This window comes from Gymnogyps californianus, chromosome 1, assembly GCF_018139145.2.
Source record: "Gymnogyps californianus isolate 813 chromosome 1, ASM1813914v2, whole genome shotgun sequence".
In the NCBI taxonomy this organism is placed as follows: Eukaryota; Metazoa; Chordata; class Aves; order Accipitriformes; family Cathartidae; genus Gymnogyps; species Gymnogyps californianus.
In genome coordinates, this window is record NC_059471.1 from 201,241,189 (window position 1) to 201,261,501 (window position 20,313).

At 35.6% G+C, this 20,313-nt stretch overlaps 1 protein-coding gene across 4 annotated transcripts in view; it reads right to left on the reverse strand.

Moving 5' to 3' along the window:
- The window catches only part of TBC1D22A (TBC1 domain family member 22A), a 202,458-nt gene that overhangs the window by 37,667 nt on the left and 144,478 nt on the right, over window positions 1–20,313 (reverse strand). For all 4 annotated transcript variants that reach the window (XM_050914810.1, XM_050914805.1, XM_050914797.1 and 1 more), the window contains one exon: window positions 2,016–2,111. In XM_050914810.1, coding sequence (XP_050770767.1) covers window positions 2,016–2,111 — 96 coding nt within the window. The remainder of the gene's footprint in view (window positions 1–2,015; window positions 2,112–20,313) is intronic.

Genomic DNA, 20,313 nt, shown 5'->3' on the forward strand with positions numbered 1-20,313 from the left:
CACCACACCTGATGTTTTGGGGAAATTATTCTGCCTTAAAATTCTGTGAGGTTTTCAATTCTACTGAAAGAGGTCAAAAAGACATGTAAAAGAAGAGCATCAGTTTTCACAGCTAGTACTAAAGAATCAGGCCCTCTCACTGACAATTAGGAGAGACTTCCCTTATGTCTGCCATATGCAGAAAAACAAATACAACACACACTATGTGCAAGAGAAACAACTGGATGCATGTTTTGATGATTCTTGATACAGTTTACAGAACAAAAAATTTCAGTACAAAATGTACTATAGCTATGACCTCTCAATAATGTGAATTCAATGCAATCAGAGTACTCCAACAGCACATACTGAACTTCCCAATTGTCCCATGTAGTCTAAATGCCTATTACTTGAGCTACTACTTCGAAGACTAGGCAATGGTCTACAGCTATTATTAACAAAGCGGAAGAATAATGGATTTTATTCTTCTCCCTGTGGGAGAGAAGTATCATTTGGAGAATTGATAACACTTTAGTTTAGTCATTTTAAAAGGTCATGTTACACAATAAAGAAGGCCAAACCTTTTAGTGATAACATATGATAGTGATAAAACTAGCACTAGTCTACAGATCCTCAAAATTACTAATTGAATTTCTGTTTTAAGTAAGCTAAAGCAGTCTGATAAATGTGTTCCAGTGTGTTCCTGATTTATGTACTTTATAGTCTAGTTTACATAGCCTATAAAGAAATGAAACCATAAAGAAATACCTTAATTATTAAATAAGTAAACAAATCTGAACATATGTAAGGAGAACAAAACAAATCTGCATAGTACTATACCTTGGGATTATTATTTACTTTAAACATAGTTCTAATAGATTCGGTAGAGAGGGAAAATTATGAACTTTGGTGCAGGAAATCAACAGGAAAAATTTAATAGGAAGGATTAACAGTGAACAACTGTAGTTGAGAGGCATGGCTGCCAACATTAAAGTTGTTTTTGACAAAATACCATAAACTGAGAAAATCTGACAGTGTTAGCAGGTAGTATAAATTAAAGTTGTTATGTTGTGCCCTTAGGCATTTATTTATTGCAAAGATAGGCAACGACAGTTAAAGTGCTCTGAATAAATCATTTTATGAAGAAAGATAAAATAGATTGAAGCGATACACAAATTTACACAATGGTTCATTTGTAAAGAGCAACAGAGTTCAGTCAGATGGAGAGAAAATAAGCTGGTAACGGGCCATTTCCCTGGGGCAGGCAATGGTGGGGGCTTTGCAGCATGGTTTGTTTACAGTCAGCCTGTAAACAGGACTTCAATGCCTTTCAGGCATTGCATGTGTATCATAGGGTAAAATTCAATAGAAAAATATTTCTATGAAAGTGAACTGTCACCAGTTCACAAATATAACTGAACTTCTACAGGGGTATGCAAATGATTTGCCTATTTACCATATTCAAATCCCATTCCAAACAACTCCCTGATATGCTCTTTGCTGGAAAAATGTAAGGTTTTGAAATGTAGGGACCCGAAGTAAATACTCTTACAGTCCTTTTATTTCCTACTGAAAAACAGGCTCCTTATTTTAAAAGGCTGTTTGCCTAGCTTTTTTGAAAGAATGAACATCACCTTGTTAGAGTGTGCTGTTATATTATACAGATGAGAAATTATAAATAAATAACGCCAGTGATGCATTTAAGATTAAAAAAAAGATCCAGTTACCTTTTCAGAAAATCTCTGTGAAATACCAAGGCTCTACTTGTAGCAGCATCTCCAGAAATCATCTTCTCAAAGTCTGTCTCAGTTAAAACAGCATTTTTTTTCCAGAGTGGACAAAGAAAATGCATCTCCTACTGCTTATAGTCCATCACTTCAGGTCTAACAGTTTTGGAGCAACTCTAACAAACAGTCAGAGACCATCCGTCTTGCTGCAACTGCTACTATTTTGTCATAAATTCATCCCCAAGTAATGCTAGGAAGCTAAATTTAATAAATACCACCCTGTGCTTGAAAAATATCCCCTTCACTTACTTGAAAATCTCTCTCTTCCAGGATCTCTTTCCTCCACCTGACAAGAAAGGCAGCACAGACGTACAAGTGGAAGTGAGAAAAACCCTCTGGTTCAGACTAGAAAAAATAAAAATATATCATTCTTTCAATACACAAATAATACTTTTTGATCACCATATACCCCAACTGTATTTTTATGGCATTCACTACTAGCTACAAATGTCAGCTAAATCTCTCTCTCTTTGTATCACAAACATGTTTGCATTTCATGTATGCCAAACCTATTCATAGCTATTACCTGTAACAGGAATTAAGGTGAGGTATGCATCCACTTCTCATATTTAAATTCATTCCTTACAGATGTTTTCCATTTCTGATGTTATCCATTAGCTTATAACTGGCATGAAATACTGTACTGTCTAGCTCAACATTGTGGGGTGAACATATGCTTCATCTCTGTTATTAAGAGCAAGCTCTACTACTACTAGTAGCTTTTTCATTATAAATTCTGCTACAGAAAATTATTAAGCCCTTTTAAAATATACAACTTGGTCTATATTTGACTGAATTAGAGGCTTTTACTAAAGAAAAAAATCTACTCATTGTAACACAAAACATTTACAACTCAAATCTGTATTCAGATCTGCAGCTTTCTGTTCTAGCTCAAGTCAGCAGATTCAGTCACTTTATAAAACTCCCCCTAGAAATTAAGATTTTATAAGTATACCTAAGAGTTTAGAAAACTTTGTCATCCTACTTTTAAGACTTCACTGAGTTTTCTCGTACTATCAAATTAATCTTAGATGTTATTTTCTATACCACTGAGAACTGAAAAAAAAATATGATATTTAATTATCAATGTGATGACTGTGAACTAATGCTACGTAAAAACTCATTAAAATAACATTTAAAAATAATAATTATAAAATTAAGCTACATAATCTGACAAATGCAGGGATACTTAAATGCTGATATCTAAATAATTTATAAGATCTAATCATAATGCTTTAAAAGTATAGCAAATTTTTTTTCATATTCTCTACTGCTCATTTCAAAACTGCAGTTTACTCTTTCGAAAAACAGTGTTCTGCTCAAGTAAAGTGAACTGAAACAACTTCTTATGTAAAACATAACATGATAAAATATCTATTTTATTGCTATTTAACCTAGAAGAGCACAGTATTTAAAACATTCCACATAACATTTGCAACAGTGCAATATAGTAACCTCACTGCTATCACAAGTGAAGAAGGAAAAATATTCTCCTCCTCCTCCTTTTCCTCCTCCTCTACCCTTGACTGATAGAAGTGCATAGTGTACTACACGGGGTTGGTACAAACACCATGTTAGCAGCTACAGAAACTACACATCACACTGTCCACCAAATCAGTAAGAGTCAAGAAAAGAGATAATGCCAATTATTTGCAGGGAAGTTTTAAGTTTAGAAGTGCAGTTGGAACTGAAAATAGGAATTAGTTAATTTTGGAACCAGAAAAGAAAGATTCTGATTATAAAATCCTGTGATATTTTTTGTACTCTAGGAAAACACTCTGCTTGAATAACAGGACTTGAATAACATTGTAAAATCCCAGGACAGACAAAGCATATGGTAATTTTAACTAGACTTCTCTCTAGAGTTTGTCTTAATCACAAAAAGCAAAGTAAAGTCCAATTTACAATATTAGAGTTTTACAGAATCATGTACTCACTACCATCCTCCTGAAAAATTCACGTCTTTTACTTTAATGTTGGCATTTCTCTTGGGATGGAAAGTTAACATATATAAAAGCATAAAATGGTATCTCAAGAAGACATACTTGTAAGCAAAGTGCTGTTACCACTTATCGTATCAGATACTATTGTGGCAATATTTAAATAATCAAACACAACTCTAAAAAATGCAGAAAGCCAATTCTAAGACAACAACCCTCTTCCTACTTTATTGTATAAATAAATTTACTGAACATGCAGTATTTTTTTAAATTCAGCCTTTGATAATCTTTTATAACATTTCCATCTCTAAAATGAGAAAAAAAACTTAAAAATTTTTAAAATTAAGTACAGAAACAGTACTTGTGGTCTATTATTTCTCAGCACTGAACTGCAACCAGTTTCTCACTTTTAACATTAATTTTTAAAAGGTCCTTTCAAGCAATAGCCTTTAATCATACATGGAAAGTTTCTATTATTTTGGAATACACAACATAATCTCATAAAAGCGACAACCTTTCTTCAAATTTGGAAGGGAAACAGGGTAGTAATGTCCAATGAAAACAAACTGTGTTTAAGACTAAATCAACAGTCTGTACAAGTAAACATCAACACATTTTCCAGAAGCCCACTCTGAAGTATGTGCTGTCACTGGTGAAGGCTTTCTGGCATAGTAAGAACCAGCTCAGTTCACCATTACCTGGTGAACTATGAACTGTGTTTAGATCTATTTCAAAGAACAGGTAACTGAAGAGCACAGCACCAGCCTGAGCATTTGCAATCAAACAGGAAAGTAGGGAAGAAGGAAAATGATGGTTACAGGATTGTCCTGGTTTCGGCTGGGATAGAGTTAATTTTCATCTTAGTAGCTGGTACAGTGCTGGGTTTTGGATTTAGTGTGAGAACAATGTTGATAACATGCTGATGTTTTAGTTGTTGCTAAGTAGCGCTTATCTTAAGCCAAGGACTTTTCAGTTTCCCATGCTCTGCCAGCAAGCAGGTGTGCAAGAAGCTGGGAGGGAGCAGAGCCGGGGCAGCTGACCTGAACTAGCCAAAGGGGTATTCCATACCATGGAACGTCATGCCCAGTATATAAACAGGGGGGAGTTGGCCGGGAGGCGCGGATCGCAGCTCTGGCATCAGTCAGCGTGTGGTGAGCAATTGCATTGTGCACCACTGGGGTTTTTTCCGTTTTTTTCCCCCTCTTCTTTTTTTTTGTTATATTCCTTTTCATTACAATTATTATTATTATATTTCATTATTATTATTGTTAGTATTATATTTTACTTTAGTTATTAAACAGTTCTTTTCTCAACCCACGAGTTTTACCTTCTTTCCTGATTCTTCTCCCCACCCCACTGGGAGCGGGGAGAGGTGAGGGAGCAGCTGTGTGGTGCTTGGCTGCTGGCTGGGGTTAAACTACGACAGGGATGGAGGCACATAAAACTGGATTGAGATTGCTGAACAGACAAAGAAAAGTACAGAAATACTGCTGAGGGTAGATTAAGAAAGACAAAGACTATTTTTGCAGATGAAGTAGGAAGACTGTGTAGTCTGTACGCAGGAAATTTTCATTTAAAATAATAATTATTAAACAGGATATTTTATGCATTGGATTGTTATCCTACCTGAATATAATAAAGGTTTACATTTCTTTAATTACATGACATGAGCAAGAAAGAGGGAACTGAAAGGAATTTGGTTTGGTATTAATATATACTAATCCTCCTTTCTTCTCACTCCTCCAACATTATATAAGTTCTTGAAAAACACAGGGGAGAATGGGACAGGATTAAAGAAATCTGTCTGAAAGCAGCATTTTAACTTTCAAAGTCAATTTGCAGTAGCTGTTGGCAAAATTGTTTATTTTGCTCTCTCTTACATTCACTCACAAAACAATATTACATAGGTACTTAAATTAGATCATCATTCTTTTTTTCTGCTAATAACCTAAGATTCTGATTTTAAGCCCAAGAATTCATTCTATTATCACATAATAAAGAAAATTCTTCCATAGCCAGAAATTCAAGATAAGTGGCTTAAAAAAAAAAAATTAAAAGCAAAAAAACCCCAGAACTGCAATATTGGAAACTGAAAATGTTTTTGAGGAATTCCAGAAAAAATATCCGGAAGTATGTAAGAACCTGTACTTTTTCTTGAGATTTTTCTGTTCAACCTTTTTTTTTCCCCAACACAATTTTCTTCAGCTCTTTTAAATGAAACTAAATAGGTTTAAATATGCAATTCATTAGAGAAAAAATGCATATCTCCCTATAGATTTAAAAATTCATAATGCTTCAGAGATAAGTCTAGGCTACAAAGTATTTCCAATGGATAGTTTTAGACAGTTTTAGAAATTGAGTAAAACAGCTAATGCATAATTGCCTTTTCTAACACCTGCTACCTATTATACTTTTCCATTTGTAGCTTTTGAAGTTACAAACAGTTTGATCTCTAAATGTACAGAAATGCAGACTACCAGCTAAAAGCTATTTTAAATCAAATATAAACAATGACCTTGATTTAAATATTTTAGGAAAAGATCTCAAGACAGATGTACAACCTTCCAGAAGACTTATTCTGAACGTATTACAGACGACTCAGAGCACATTATCTAAGAACCAACTGTCATTATCAATAAAAATCATTTAGATTGTTAACATCACAAATATCTCATTGCCCTGCAAATGCTGGATCTCCTCTGCAGCTGAAATGAAAGGCATTCTTTATACTGCACTCCTCAAACTTCTTGAATTAGACAATCACTGAAAGAATGCAAATTTTGTTGTATGACTAGACTGATTATTGTCTAGTCAACGATTAGTCTAACCTGTCTCCCATACCCTGGATACCTCAGCATTTAGGGAGGGTAATATCTCATGGTATTATATTTGTTGATAGAGTAAATAAAATAAGTGATTATTTTTTAAGTACTCAGAATGATTAAAGCTATGAAATTGTGCCAGGATTAGGTATTATACCACCACATTTCACACGCAGATAATGGCTCAGATACAAGGACTTCCAAACACTTTATGATTACAGATGAATAGAGCAACTTTAAGCAACTTTGGTTTTACTACATTAAAAAGAGCAGACACTTTAGCTGTAAAGAGGTTTAAGTAATTTTTCCAAAATTATCCGAGCAATCTGTGGCAGAAAAAGAGAAAGAAGCCAGTGCAGGATCATCACGGAAAGTGGAATGTGTTGACTGCTCCTCCAAGATTTGTCTTTTCCATCAGCCAGGAGCTCTGACTTCCTAGGAACAGACTCAATTCAGTGTCAAAACTGAGACTCAGAGTTCCAGTCTAAGAAGAAACACAGCACAAGCACAGCATGGAGAGGTCGATCAGGGTAACTACCCTGCCACCAGGAACGCCCAACAGCAGATGACTAAGAGTATAAAGAGTGCAAGCATATAGCAGTATCTCCTCAGAATACTTTTTCAACTTTCAATGATTTCGTGCTCAGAGATGTCCTTACACAAGCTGTAGAATATGTCCATTTAATAGTTGTTAATGGATTTGTCTTCACTTATCTGCCCAAAGCTTTTCGCAACTCTAAGCTTTTTTGGTAATCACAAAGTCCTGGGGCAAAGAATTCCAAAACGCAAGTGTGTGCTATATAGCATGTCTGTTTTAAACCCAAGACCTGCTACTTTCATTCAAAGCTGTTCAGTTATCGCATTGAAAGAGAGTATGAACAATCACTTCCTATTCACTTTCTTCAGTCCATTCATCTTTCCCTCTCTTTTGCAGACTAGAATTTTTTTTTGTCTGTTCCACCATTCCTCGCATACTGGTTCCACCATCTTTGCTCAGCCTTCTTAAGCATCCTTTCCTGTACTTCTCTGATTTTGAAATAAGGTCCAAACTGTATACAGCATGTAAGATGCAGAAAGAACATAGCTCTCATAGCTGCATAATGATATTTTGTTCTCCTTTCCTTTCCCAGTAATTCCTAGCCTTTGATTTTTTTTTCTTTTTCTTTCTTGACTGCTACTGAGCTCACATTTTCCTCTTGCGCTTGAGTGTAGAAAGCTAACTTGAAGCCCATAGTTATATCGGTAAAGTTAGGATTGTTCCAAACACGCACACAATATCGCTTTATATTTGTCCATGTGGAATTTCACCTGTTATTTACTGCCTGGTTGTTTACAGCAACATGAAGTCCTGCAACTCCTTGCCATCAACCTCTCACCTTTACTACTCTCATTAACATGGTGGTGTCAGCAAACTTTGCTGTCTCACTTACTCCTGTATCCCTTCTCCAATCACTTCAGCAGAAACAGTTAAAGCCTCATCACAAATTGTAAAAGAATTACATGTGATTTCCTTTACTTTTGAAACCTGCCTGCTTATTCCTACCATCTGTTTTCTGTCTTTCAGACAATTATTATCCATACAAGGGCACTCCCTTTAATTCCACAGCCGTGTTTTTTCTTTAATAACCTTTAGTGAAGGACCTTCTTCACTGTTTTCAGCAATCTCAATAGGCCACATCAACCTGGTGCATATGTTCACTGGCTCTTAAAGCTTTGCAAGGTGTGATTTCTCACTACAAAAATCATGACAACACTTTCTTAAAATGTCATATTTACTCATGGTGAAAGAACATTATGATTAAGTTTAGAGAACACTGTATTGAAGTCACCTAAATCTTGTCATTCTAAAAGATACTGAAATACTTTGAGGATTGCAACTATTTTCATTGTACACAGCAGCCTACCAACTCATGTAGGATCATAACCTTCTGCCTATCAGTTTTATAGTCAGTTATATAGTGAAATTTTGATTATTCTGTGGTGCTAAAAATTTTAGTCATGATACATGTTAAAAAGTATTTTACAGTTATACATCAAAAATAAATGTTTTTAATAGTTATTTTTTTGAGTTAGCACATTTTGCATTGTCTTCTATCATTGTTTTTGTTTCACCATGACTATTCCCAAGGGGATGATCCTAAAAGCAGTAAGTGACCAACAGCACTTGTCTAAGCTGAATCTAATCTGACAATAAACACAGCAACAAAGTTGGGTCATTTATGCTTTAAAAAAAAAAAAAAACAAACACCAAACCAAAAGACAACCTTACTTATAGGTAAAGCCTATAAGTAGGTGTTTCTAATGCAAATATCCATCAATGAATATAAAAATTTATGAGTTGGTTTGATCTTTGCATTAAACCCAAACTGATCCAAACACATTTCATAGCATTTTAAAATCTGTAATGGAAACTAACATTTTTGGGTCATAACAGCAAGCTAGAAGTATCTGGCACAGCCAAAACACCATGCAAAAATTATTATTTCAACCCTTAGTGCTCATTGTAAGTCTCTTATAGAAGAGCTATTTTAAAAAAAAAAACCTTTACATGAACTGTGTTCACATTTCCTATTTCTGCTAGGAATGTTTAGAAAAATTATTTATCTCACAATGTTTTATTAGATTTGGCAGATCTATGCTGAAAACTAGGTGAAGATCAGTTTTCATTAACAATTTAGTAGTTGGCCTCTCTGATCTAATCAACAACAACTTGGCAACAGTTCCTAAAAGATGACTTGCGATATAAACCTCTGCTGCGAAATCCCAGCCACAAGCAACACAGACCACTGCTGGAATTTTTTTGGATCAATGTCTTGCCCTGTTAGAATGCTCCATATGGCCTGCAAAATTCATGGTAAGACTATTAATCAATATCAAATACAAATGGATGCTATTGATAATTACTATTTACTTGATTTATCCACTCTCCCATTATTCATTTAGTTTTAAGAAGCATCTTTCATATAACTTTCCACATTAGCTTGTATTTTGAGAACAGAGTTTAAATTACTGTCGTCTTCACTTGCTAATATGTTCAATTCAAATAGAATAAAAAACTTCAAGTGTGTATTTGACTCTTTTGTCCTAGCTTTTCCAGAATGAACTGTGGTGAAAAAAATTCAATATTTCTCATTTGGTTCATTTAAAGAATTCATGAAGCTTTTAAAGAGTTCATCATGACTAGGATGTCAAGTGGATTCTCACTCGATGAGGTACCTTCACATCCAATACTGAAATATGTTTTTCTTTTATAGTTATTTTTCTCTTCATGGATGGTGGTTTATTACCTTCACATATAGGAAAGTTGCTAGATCTTAGCAAAGGAATGGAGCTTCTTATGCAACTCCCTTATAGTCCTTTCTTGCTGAACTGGCTATTTACAGAAGAAAGTGGAGTAAGGCAGTTTTCTTGGAGAATTCCTTCGACACAAATGCAAGGTGCTGCTGAACTCTACACAGGGAGAACAATTACATTTTGCAACACTTATTTCCAACATTACTTTGAAAAGGACTGTCATGGTTTAACCCCAGTCAGCAGCCAAGCACCACATAGCCGCTCCCTCACTCCCCGTCCCCCCCCGCCCTGCTCCCGGTGGGATGGGGAGGAGAATTGAGAATTGTGTATATACACAGAAGAACTATGCATGGTGAAACTATCAGAAAGCTTATTGATTTATTTTCTGTAATTTCCCATGTTAATAAGCCTCTTCTCATCTGCGGTGAAGAGTGACCATTAGTTGTTCTTTGTACTTACTGGAGAAAATATTACTTAATCTGCTTTTTTTAATTTCTACAAAGCAGAAGGCAAACAACTTCCATTTTACCTACTAGTTATGGCTAGGCAGAACATGGCAAGAACAGGGACGTGGCAATGTGAGCATGAATTATACCAGTGATAATCAATCACTGTGATTTTAGCTAACAACAAATAACATAATGGTGAGAGATGAGATACAAACCCCCAATCTAATATACATATTTATGGCTCCTCTAGTAGAAAAAAAACACTTTCTGCAAGTTTTTCTTCCATGTAAGTATTTAAGATCAAAAACTCCTAACTTGTTTGGAGATGAGAACAGCAGAACCAGCAGCAAGAACTAATGGAACCACTCCAGGCTGGTTTCAGTGCATTAACAAATAACAGCCACATAACATTACAAGTCCTCATCAATAACAGTGGATAATTTACACTGTTTAGGTTTTAGAAAGCGGTTGATTACTTACAGCTATATTTTCTTTCGTTCACCATAGTTAATGTATTAAAGAACAAAGTATTTCAGTTAAAGCCATTAATATGGTTCCTAATTATCTTACTAGGCCATGGCGCAGTGTAATGACTTAAAGTAGAGAATCTCTATGTAATTAACACTGAACATCACTATGTCCTTTACTTCCTCTAACAGCATGAAACACAAGCATACAATGTATTTTTTTTCCTTGCGTGAGTATAAAGCTGAAGCATATACTTCCCTACACCCCTTAGTCCTGAGTACTTTCCTCAGGAAAAGGCTTAGGCAGTCAGATCACACAAGCTGTAAGAGGGCATGAGAAGATGACACTACCAACAGTCTTTTCAAAAACATATCCACGCTTGAAAAGTCTAACCCTCTAGGTATTTCCCAGAAAATTCATTTTGTATTTTTAATTTACTCAGATGTCCCCCACCGTAACTTAAAATCCCTCTTGCATGAGAGAAGTTATGGAAGTACTGACTGAGTTGTTATGGAAAGCCTGAGGAGCAGTAAGATGAGGATAAAACCAAAGTGACAGGCTAGTTGCCCCGCCCCAGCACAGGTGAAGTTGAAGAAAACATTTTCTAAAAGCTGCAGGATATTTCTTTTTTAATAGGTTACACAGCAGATTTGAGTGAAAACCTCCCAACAAAATATTTTCAAAGGCATACACATTTGGGATACCAAAATTTAAATCTCATCTTTATTTAACCTACATTCAATGACAGAAAGAACATTTATTGCAAAGACTTCTTTTATTTTAAGCTAGGCTTAAAGTTGGGCTTCAATTATTCAGACATGATTGTCCAGCTGGAAAGAAATTTGTTTTGAAGTTTCCTTCTAATTAAGACCCTATTCATTCCATCTGAAATCACTAATTTAATTTGAACTTAAACTTAAATTCCTTCTCAAGTAGTGATTTGACACCAATTAGTTGGCCAAAACTGTGGTGGAAAAAAGCAAAGCTGTGTCACACCAAAACCAAAACTGCTTTTATTCACAGAATTCTACTTAAAGATATGATTTACCTTACAAAGCACAAACTAAATCCAGATCATCAGTAAAATACACTGCAACTGATTTAATTCTGAAGAACTTTGCTGTAAGGCAAAATATTTTTACATAAATGTTAACCTGCTTTAAGCAGACTACTGATTTGAAACAAGGACAGGCACCATTGATTAAAAAAGAATATGGCAACTTTTCCACCTGTGAGCAGAACTTCAGCAGATCATGTGAATCAAAACTGGATCATACTTCCTCAATAACCTGCTTTTAAAAGGCAAATGAGCAAAAAATAAGCAATATGACTAATATTTACTAAACTAATTCCCTATTTCACCTTTTGAATTTCTAAACTATTTACCTCATGTATCATTTTAATTATTTTTGCAGTTTATTCCCAGAGAACCTTGGTGCTGGGAAATTAATTAATGGACACAATAGAATAACTGTCAGCATTGTTTAAATACAATTTCGGCACTGGCCTCATTTACATGTATCTCTTTATTCTAAACAATGGGACCGCTGAATTTTTTGTATGATATTGTTAGTTCATTAAAAAGAGCACAATGATATCCTTTTCTGCAGATATTCATCGGTTATCACATTTTGCTGAAATACATAATCCATGCTCAAGACAACCACTAGAGCTTTTAGCCTCCGGATTTCAAAGATACTGAAATAGTTGTATAGTAGTTGTATAATTGTTTGATTAATTGGCTTTAGCTTTATCATATTATCAGCTTTAATAAAAGTTACTAAATTAATTATTCAAAGCAGACCTATAAAAAGTAAAAAGCATTAGCTTAACACTTCACAACTGAAAAAGTAATTTCAATAACTGTACAAATACATATCACATATTTATACTGAAAGACAAAAACAACTTCTAAATAACAGTATTAAAACCCAATAGTTGCTTATTCCAATTTCTCAGCAAATAACAAGAATATGCTTACTGACACACTGCCAACATGTAATTCAAAGACATCCTCTCATCGAGTATGTTTTAGGCCACATATGTGACTTCCAGATACAGAGACTTACACGTGTGCCTTTTCGGACAAAAGTTGGTATTTTGATTGCAATGAACGCTTAAATGAAGTATTACTGATCATTTGAATAAAGTGTATTAAGTAATCCAATAAAGATATTACTGAATTCTTGTCCAGTGAACAGAAACTCTACAATCCTCAAATTCTCTCATCTCTAAATTGAAGGGATGATTACATCAAAGTAATATGTAAATGTTTTGTGAAGATTTCTTATTAGATTCTGAACATAGAATGATATTTATACCAAAACCTTGTGTGGTCTAAGAAGGACCTATTTTCTTTTTAATAATAACAACTGAATTTTCAAGCAAACTATTCCAATGACTTTTTCTTTCTTTCAAGAAACTGTATTGGGTCTGGCTGAGATGGAGTTAATTTTCCCCATAGCAGCCCACATAGTGCTGTGCTTTGTATGGATAGCTAGAAAGCTGTTGATAACACACCAGTGTTTTGGCTACTGCTGAGCAGTGCTCGCCCAGCATCAAGGCTGTCTCTCCAACATTCTCCCCCCCCCGCCACCAGTAGGCTGGGGGTGGGCAAGATCTTGGGAGGGGACACAGCCAGGACAGCTGACCCAAACTGACCAAAGGGATATTCCATACCACATGACGTCTGCTCAGCAACAAAAGCTAAGAGAAAGAAGGAGGACGGGGCAGGGGGCATTCGTTATTACGACGTTTGTCTTCCGGAGCAACCACTATGCATATTGAAGCCCTGCTTCCTGGGAAGTGGGTGGACATCATCTGCTGATGGGAAGTGGAGAATAAATCTTTTGTTTTCCTTTGCTTCCACGCATGGCCTTAGCTTTTGCTTTATTAAACTGCCTTTATCTTGACCCACAAAGTTTTTTTCCATCTTATTTTCTCCCCACCCTGCCCTGCTGAGGAGGGGAGTGATAGAGCAGCTTGGTGGGCAGCTGGCATCCAGCCAAGGTCAACCCACCACAGGAATACACCATAAGAACCGAGAATCAACAAATACGTGTATCACATTCAGTCACATTTTCCAATAGGTGGTCTTGTTGACTAAGAAGATAAGTGGATAGGATAGTGGAAACAGAAATACCAAAAAGGTATTTAGTAATAAGCATGAGCTATTGCTTTCCTTTCCTGTTTTCCAAGCTAATCTTTCCAAGCTCAGTCACGACAGAGTCAAGTCATGACACAGTCAAGAACACCACCCAAGTTTCTAGCACACCCATTATAAAGATACTCAAGACACACCACTGGTTTTTTTCATCCCCTTCTCTCATCATTAAACCACATTACATTCTACAAACTAGCAACAAAATCCTTAATTTCTGATCACCAGTATTCCTCTAGAGACTAGGAAATAGTTGGAACTGGTATTTTCTTTCACTTGCTCGCCTGCAAAAATCTTAACACTTATTCATGAAAATACTGCTTCCTTGCAGAGCAACACTATCTGAATCAGTCTCTACCTAGGGATGGCAATTTAGCTGAATGTTCAATCTTGTCGCGTGATGACGATCTAATTGCACCGAGCTTTTTGTGACCATATGACTGCTTAACAACATTTCTTGGCCTGCATGCTTTACATTTCATTCAGCTTCTACTAAAACATACTAATAATGCCACAGAAACTGAAGTAGGCAGCTGCTGAATGCAGCAGCATCTTCACTGATGAAAGAGAAGAAAAAACACAACATCTGAAAACATTATTCAGCTGCTTTTCAGCTATGTCCAGCACACAGGCTCTGTAGTCGTGATTCTGCACAACTGAAGGTTTATAAAAGGGCTGATGTCAAAAGCAACTGAAAAGCCAACACCATTACTCATTCCAAGTATCTGAAAATTGCTAGTCACTCAATATCACAGCTGGAAATGTTAATAATGCATGTATTTTAATTATATTCATTAGATACTTGATAGCTATCGCCACGAGCTTGATCTTGTCTGGATGAATACGAGAAGCTGCTTCTTACCTAAACAGTTAAAACAAAAGACTCACCAAGCTAATCCAAAAAATATTCTTCAGACCACTTCTATTCCCATCCACCAACTGGATAGCACAGAAGTAGAATAATAGTGATGACTGGGTGCAGCTTTGCTGAACTCTGATCAGAATGAGAAACTACATCCACTAAATATAATTGACTTTATTAGCTTTAGCAAAAATATTTCCTGTGAATAACACTATTGTTTTGAAGATGCTAACGTCTCAATGGATGCCACAGCCTGCTCAGTAATTAAGTATCTCTCAGGACATTGAATCAAGGTAAGCTCTTTGATTTGAATCTTCTCAAAATGCTGCAAATCAAAACCTGGTGGACAGCAGAAAAATCAAGTCAAAGTCTACACTAATAAACAGTCTTCACACGGGATCACTGATTGAAGACAGCAGCATGAAACAAAAGACTTATGTCGGAATGGCAACACCTGTAGAGTTGTCGCAATCTGCTTTATCAAGGTTCTCTGGAGGTTAACTGTGATGCTACTACTCTTATCTCTGAGAACTGAAAGATGTCTTGACCCTGAAGAGCCCTGAGCAATTACGAGACAGTAATACTCTCATACTTTCCTCCAGCTCAGGAGGAAACTAACCATCAATGCTTTCCTAAGTATATAGATTGCAACTGCTTTGTTGAGAAAAGCTTCTACAAGAATATCCTATAGCAGTGTAAAGGAAGAAAAAAGTGGCAGAAAGTGAGGCAAATTTTAAGATATTATGGCCTGCATACAACTTTATTAATTCTAATATTACTAATAACATGGGGTTTTTTTCTGGACAACCTTACTCCATCACAGATACAGCACAGCTGAGTAGCTTGAAAAGCCTTGCTCTACAACAGCTTCTTCCGTACTGACAGCCTGAGGTGACCAGTACAGCTTCATGTTTTTCCCATTTGACATGACATCACCAGAGTGTGAAGTTTAAGTTATTCAAATCTCTTATTGCTGTCAATAAACATGGCTTGCTTTTTTCTTTCCACCAGCTTTTGTGAGCATCTCTCCACTAATCCATATTGACATTTAAAGGGCTGAGTCTTCAGTACCAGTAGCTTGAGACGCTTACAACAGATGACAAAGCGAGCAAGAGTGCCCTAATCACTACCTCCATGGCCTTAAGCAGCTCAAAATGGGAGGACAGCTTTGATCCAAATAAAAGCTTTCTGGCTGAATTTTTTGGCTGAATGCAGAATCTTCAGCTGAAATTCACAGTTAATGTCTAGTATAGTACTTCTGCAAATTCCTTAATCAAGAACTACTGACTAAATAATTTAAAAGCACAAGACTAGTCCTACTGAAACAACCTGGGCACTGCATACTGCATTAGGTTCCTAAACATTGCTCCAAATTTTCAGAAAATTTTTTGAAGGCTTGAATGAAATAAACTGTAAAGAGTGCCCACTGAGGTTTTAAATTACTCTTACTGGATTTGTTTTTTACTATTATAAAAGAAAAAAAATTGTACTTCCATATAATTTTCTTCAAATCTCTTTTATTAAGTTGTAAAAAGCAACAATAAGGCAATCATAAAAAAATCATGCTGCCAGGCTTCTGGACGAATCTTATCAACAAAATGAGTGTGAAAGGAACGAATATTTAGCAAAATAACAATTCAGCCTCTAGAAAATTACAACAGAAACCAAACAAAATATTATCTACCCAAGTTGTGAATTAAAATAGTGGATGTATCTATTAATAGATGTATCATCAAAATGTAATTTTTTACTGCATCTGTCCTTCAGCTTTATAATATTTTTCAAATGAATTAAACAGATTTTTCCCACACGATTTTGCTTATAGCAATGAACACTGAAAACTCTGAACTTTTAGGCTTTAAAATCTCACTAGAACATACCCCGAAATGTTGGAAAGAAGGATGTCAAGCTGTGTGTTCAAACATAAATTTAAGACAATGCCAATGTTTTAATATCTCACATATCATTTAAGCTGCAAATACAGCTTCATTTGGTACGTAGCTACAAGTTTTTTGATACAGCTTACTCATCCCCGGTTACTTTGTATACATTGGTATTCCTCGATTCCCAAACACCCTAAATTAGTATCAAAATGGTAAAGGACGTAGAAATATTAAATAAAAAACAAAACAGATTTACTGCAATTAGATTTTCTATACCTTAAAAAAAAAATGCACGCACAGATTTTATGATGGCCAATACTGATCATCTAATACCATTTTGGAAAACTGTTTTCTGTACATGTTATTTTTCACGGTAGTTAAACCTTACCAGTATAAAATCTCCACTATCATGGAATGGCTCTGTGGAAAGATGAAGCTCACCATATACTGACAATGTCTGTAGCTCATTCCAATCAAAATAGAGGCAGTATGGTACTATTAGTTGGAAGAAACATGCTCTAACCAACCAATGTGCATTGCCAAATGAGCTGCAAAACAAAAAAATCCGCTCACGCGAAGTTCTACTGAAGATTTACACACTGAAGAGACTCCCAGAGCCATGTAGAAACTGCTTGTCCAGGTGCAGGGATACGAATAGTGGTGTCAAACAATTCATTGATTCCAGAAGTTTTACACTTCTCAGGGCTAGTGATCAGCTACTGAAGATGGATCCTGGACACCTTTCAAGAATCTGCATTTGCCATGTAACTTTCAGACAGCAAGGACTCTATTATGAGCCCTGTTTCTAGGGCTGTTTATTTTTCATGTTACCTCAATAAAGTGTAGCTAGTCTTAGAAGGCTGTGAAAAGCCTCTGCATCCCTGGGGTCTTAAACTATAAACAAAATTAATACTCATTTCTGAAAAACGACAAGGTGCTGCTACTATGGCAACAGGCGGGAAGCAAAGGTTGTCACGCACTGCTCACTGAGAGCCTACAGGGATCCAAACTGCAGAGCTCTGTTTCCATAAAGGGTACAGGACCAGAGACAAAGAGAATTTAAAACAAAAAGAAAAAAAAAAAAGTCATAGCCCAGTTAGAATAAAAGAAATGAAGAATGCATGTGTAACGAAACGGGACTCAATACCACAGGGGAAGGGAATCTACAAGTCAGAAAACCGAAAACCTCTTTACCACATCCCTAATTTACATGGCAGGTATTCAGAGATGACATTAATAATCAGACTTAAAACTTAAAAAAATAAAAATATACTGCAATCATACATTTATTCTGCACTTAAATATTTAACTTCAAAAAGTGATATGGTATCATGCAAAAAAATGTATTTCAAATTGTGTCTTATGGAAATCTCAACAAAATCAAAGTTTTTAATTACAAAAATGCCTTCTTAAAAGGCAGGTATCGGATTATTTCAAAATAAAACAACAGCACATCACCCCCATAAAAGTAATTTTTCCTGAAATATTAAAATGAAGTTAAAACATACCTAAGAGGAAACTTTCCTCTATCTGCAATCTAAGCTTTAAAAAACTATCATTAATGAAAGTTGTTTATACCTTTCAGAAAGGACAGATTGATTTGCTTTCCCACTAACGCACTGCTTTTCCGCAGGTTTGATAAATTACTACGAACAAAGAAAGCATCTCGTTAGAAAAAAGAAAAACCTGTTTATTAACAAACAGGAATACTATTAGAACTTAAAGCTTCAATCATGAAAATGCTACTGTTAATTTTGTGGAAAGGTATTTGAGCACAATGTATAATTTTTTTCAGCTACATGAGAATTTACTAAAGGAAAATCAGAAGACACAGTTTTTGTTGAGCTGATTTGTATTTAATAATTTATACAAAACTTTCAAAAAACCTGTTCTCCATTTCTGGAAAGAAAAGAAAATGGTAGACTTGATGTTATCTGGAAATTTTCATCCATAACTTTTTGCAGGAAAGAAAAAAAAAGAATTGACAGTATTTAAATGAAAAAGCAAGAAAGCACAGGCATTTCAACTGTTATCTCTATTGCCCTATCTACTAGACCATGTTTCCCCTCCAAAATAAACTATTTATTTCTGCCTAGAATGCAAAAAACCTGCTGTATAGCTTTTTATATCTATTTAGCTTATTCAAGGTATTATTACTATTTCCTAAGTCACTACATAAAACTTGCATTTTCAATACTATTTATTGTGTTTCATAAAAGTTCCATTAGAAAGAAATTCAGAGCAAATATAAGTTGGAGGCATCATTTCCATTTATTACTTTTCATAATACCTTTTTCATTCAGAGGTATCAACACAATCTACAGAATTATTGCCATTGTTCTCAAAGACAGATAAAGGACAAAAAAATCACAGCATAGTGCCTAATTACTGTCATCTATCAAAAACAATGGAATATATATTAAAAGTTATACAATACAGTGTATAGTAATCATATGGATATTTACGATGATCCAATTTAAGACTATTGCAAAAGATTGTCAGTTTGATATATGTTTTCAGTTTGTGTGAGTTATATTCCTTTTCAAAAACAGACACCAGGAGGTCAGGATGATGCCTCCTGAGGAAGAGATCCCTTAAGAGCTTCCCTTCAGAGCAACTGAGGACATCTAGGAAGGAAAGTTCCAGTGACCACAGTGAAAACCAGAAGAAAAATTACAGCAAAGAACTGGCGACCTGCACCAACCAGAGCCAGAAAGACTGATGAGAGGATGAGGAAACAAACAGTTTGATGAAAGAAATCCTGTAGAGGCCAGAGAGGGCACTAGGAGCTTGCTAGGATTCAGAAAGTCATTAAAGGCACAGCTACTGCAGTGTTCTGGTTTGGATTGCAAGCGTTCCTTTGAAATACATTCTCATGTACATTCATGTACTGAATCATGGCTTGCATTGTAGAGTTTCTCTCCACAGGTCCAGTCCTATTGCACTGCACTATTTGCCAATGCAGACACTCAAAGTTAGAAACCAAACCTGGAAGCAAACCTGCCCTACAAAGATGCATTGAATAGACGTAGAGTTGCCTACAAACTCCTTTTACTTCTGCTCTCTCATAAATAGAAAGAATTTTGTGACTAGTAAAGAAACTAATTATTCTAACTTCTACTTAATAAAAACCAGCCTTTAAACAATTCAAAAAGCTTTTTTGGAAGAAGCCAAGTGGAGGAGGAGGAGCTGTGTTAACTCACCTCCAAGCTCAGGCCAACCTGAGGTTTTACTGAAAATCCAGGGTCCTGTCAGAGGTAGTACAGGCAGTTAAGAACTATCCTCTTGCACATGAAAGACTCCCTGCAAAGTTTTTGTATCTTCTACTTCCGTCATCACTTACAAGCATAACAGAAAAAAAAATGAGAGTCAGACTGGGAATTTGACATAATGTTTCCCCATATACTCTCTCTCTACAGGAAAAGACAATCAGACACAAAGTATTTTAGTTTCAAAAATGTTCAGCCAAACTAAACCACAGAAGAGTCTGCGATTTTATCTCAGCCATCTGCTTCGTTTATAAGCAAAGAATGTTCAATATACTGCAATAAATCCAAAGCCTTCAATCTGTCTCCTGTCACAAGAAAAACGAGAATGTTGCAGTGCAAAAGATGGGAAAAACTGTGAATTTCCATTAATTCCTGAAGTGGCCAAACACTTTTTGACTCC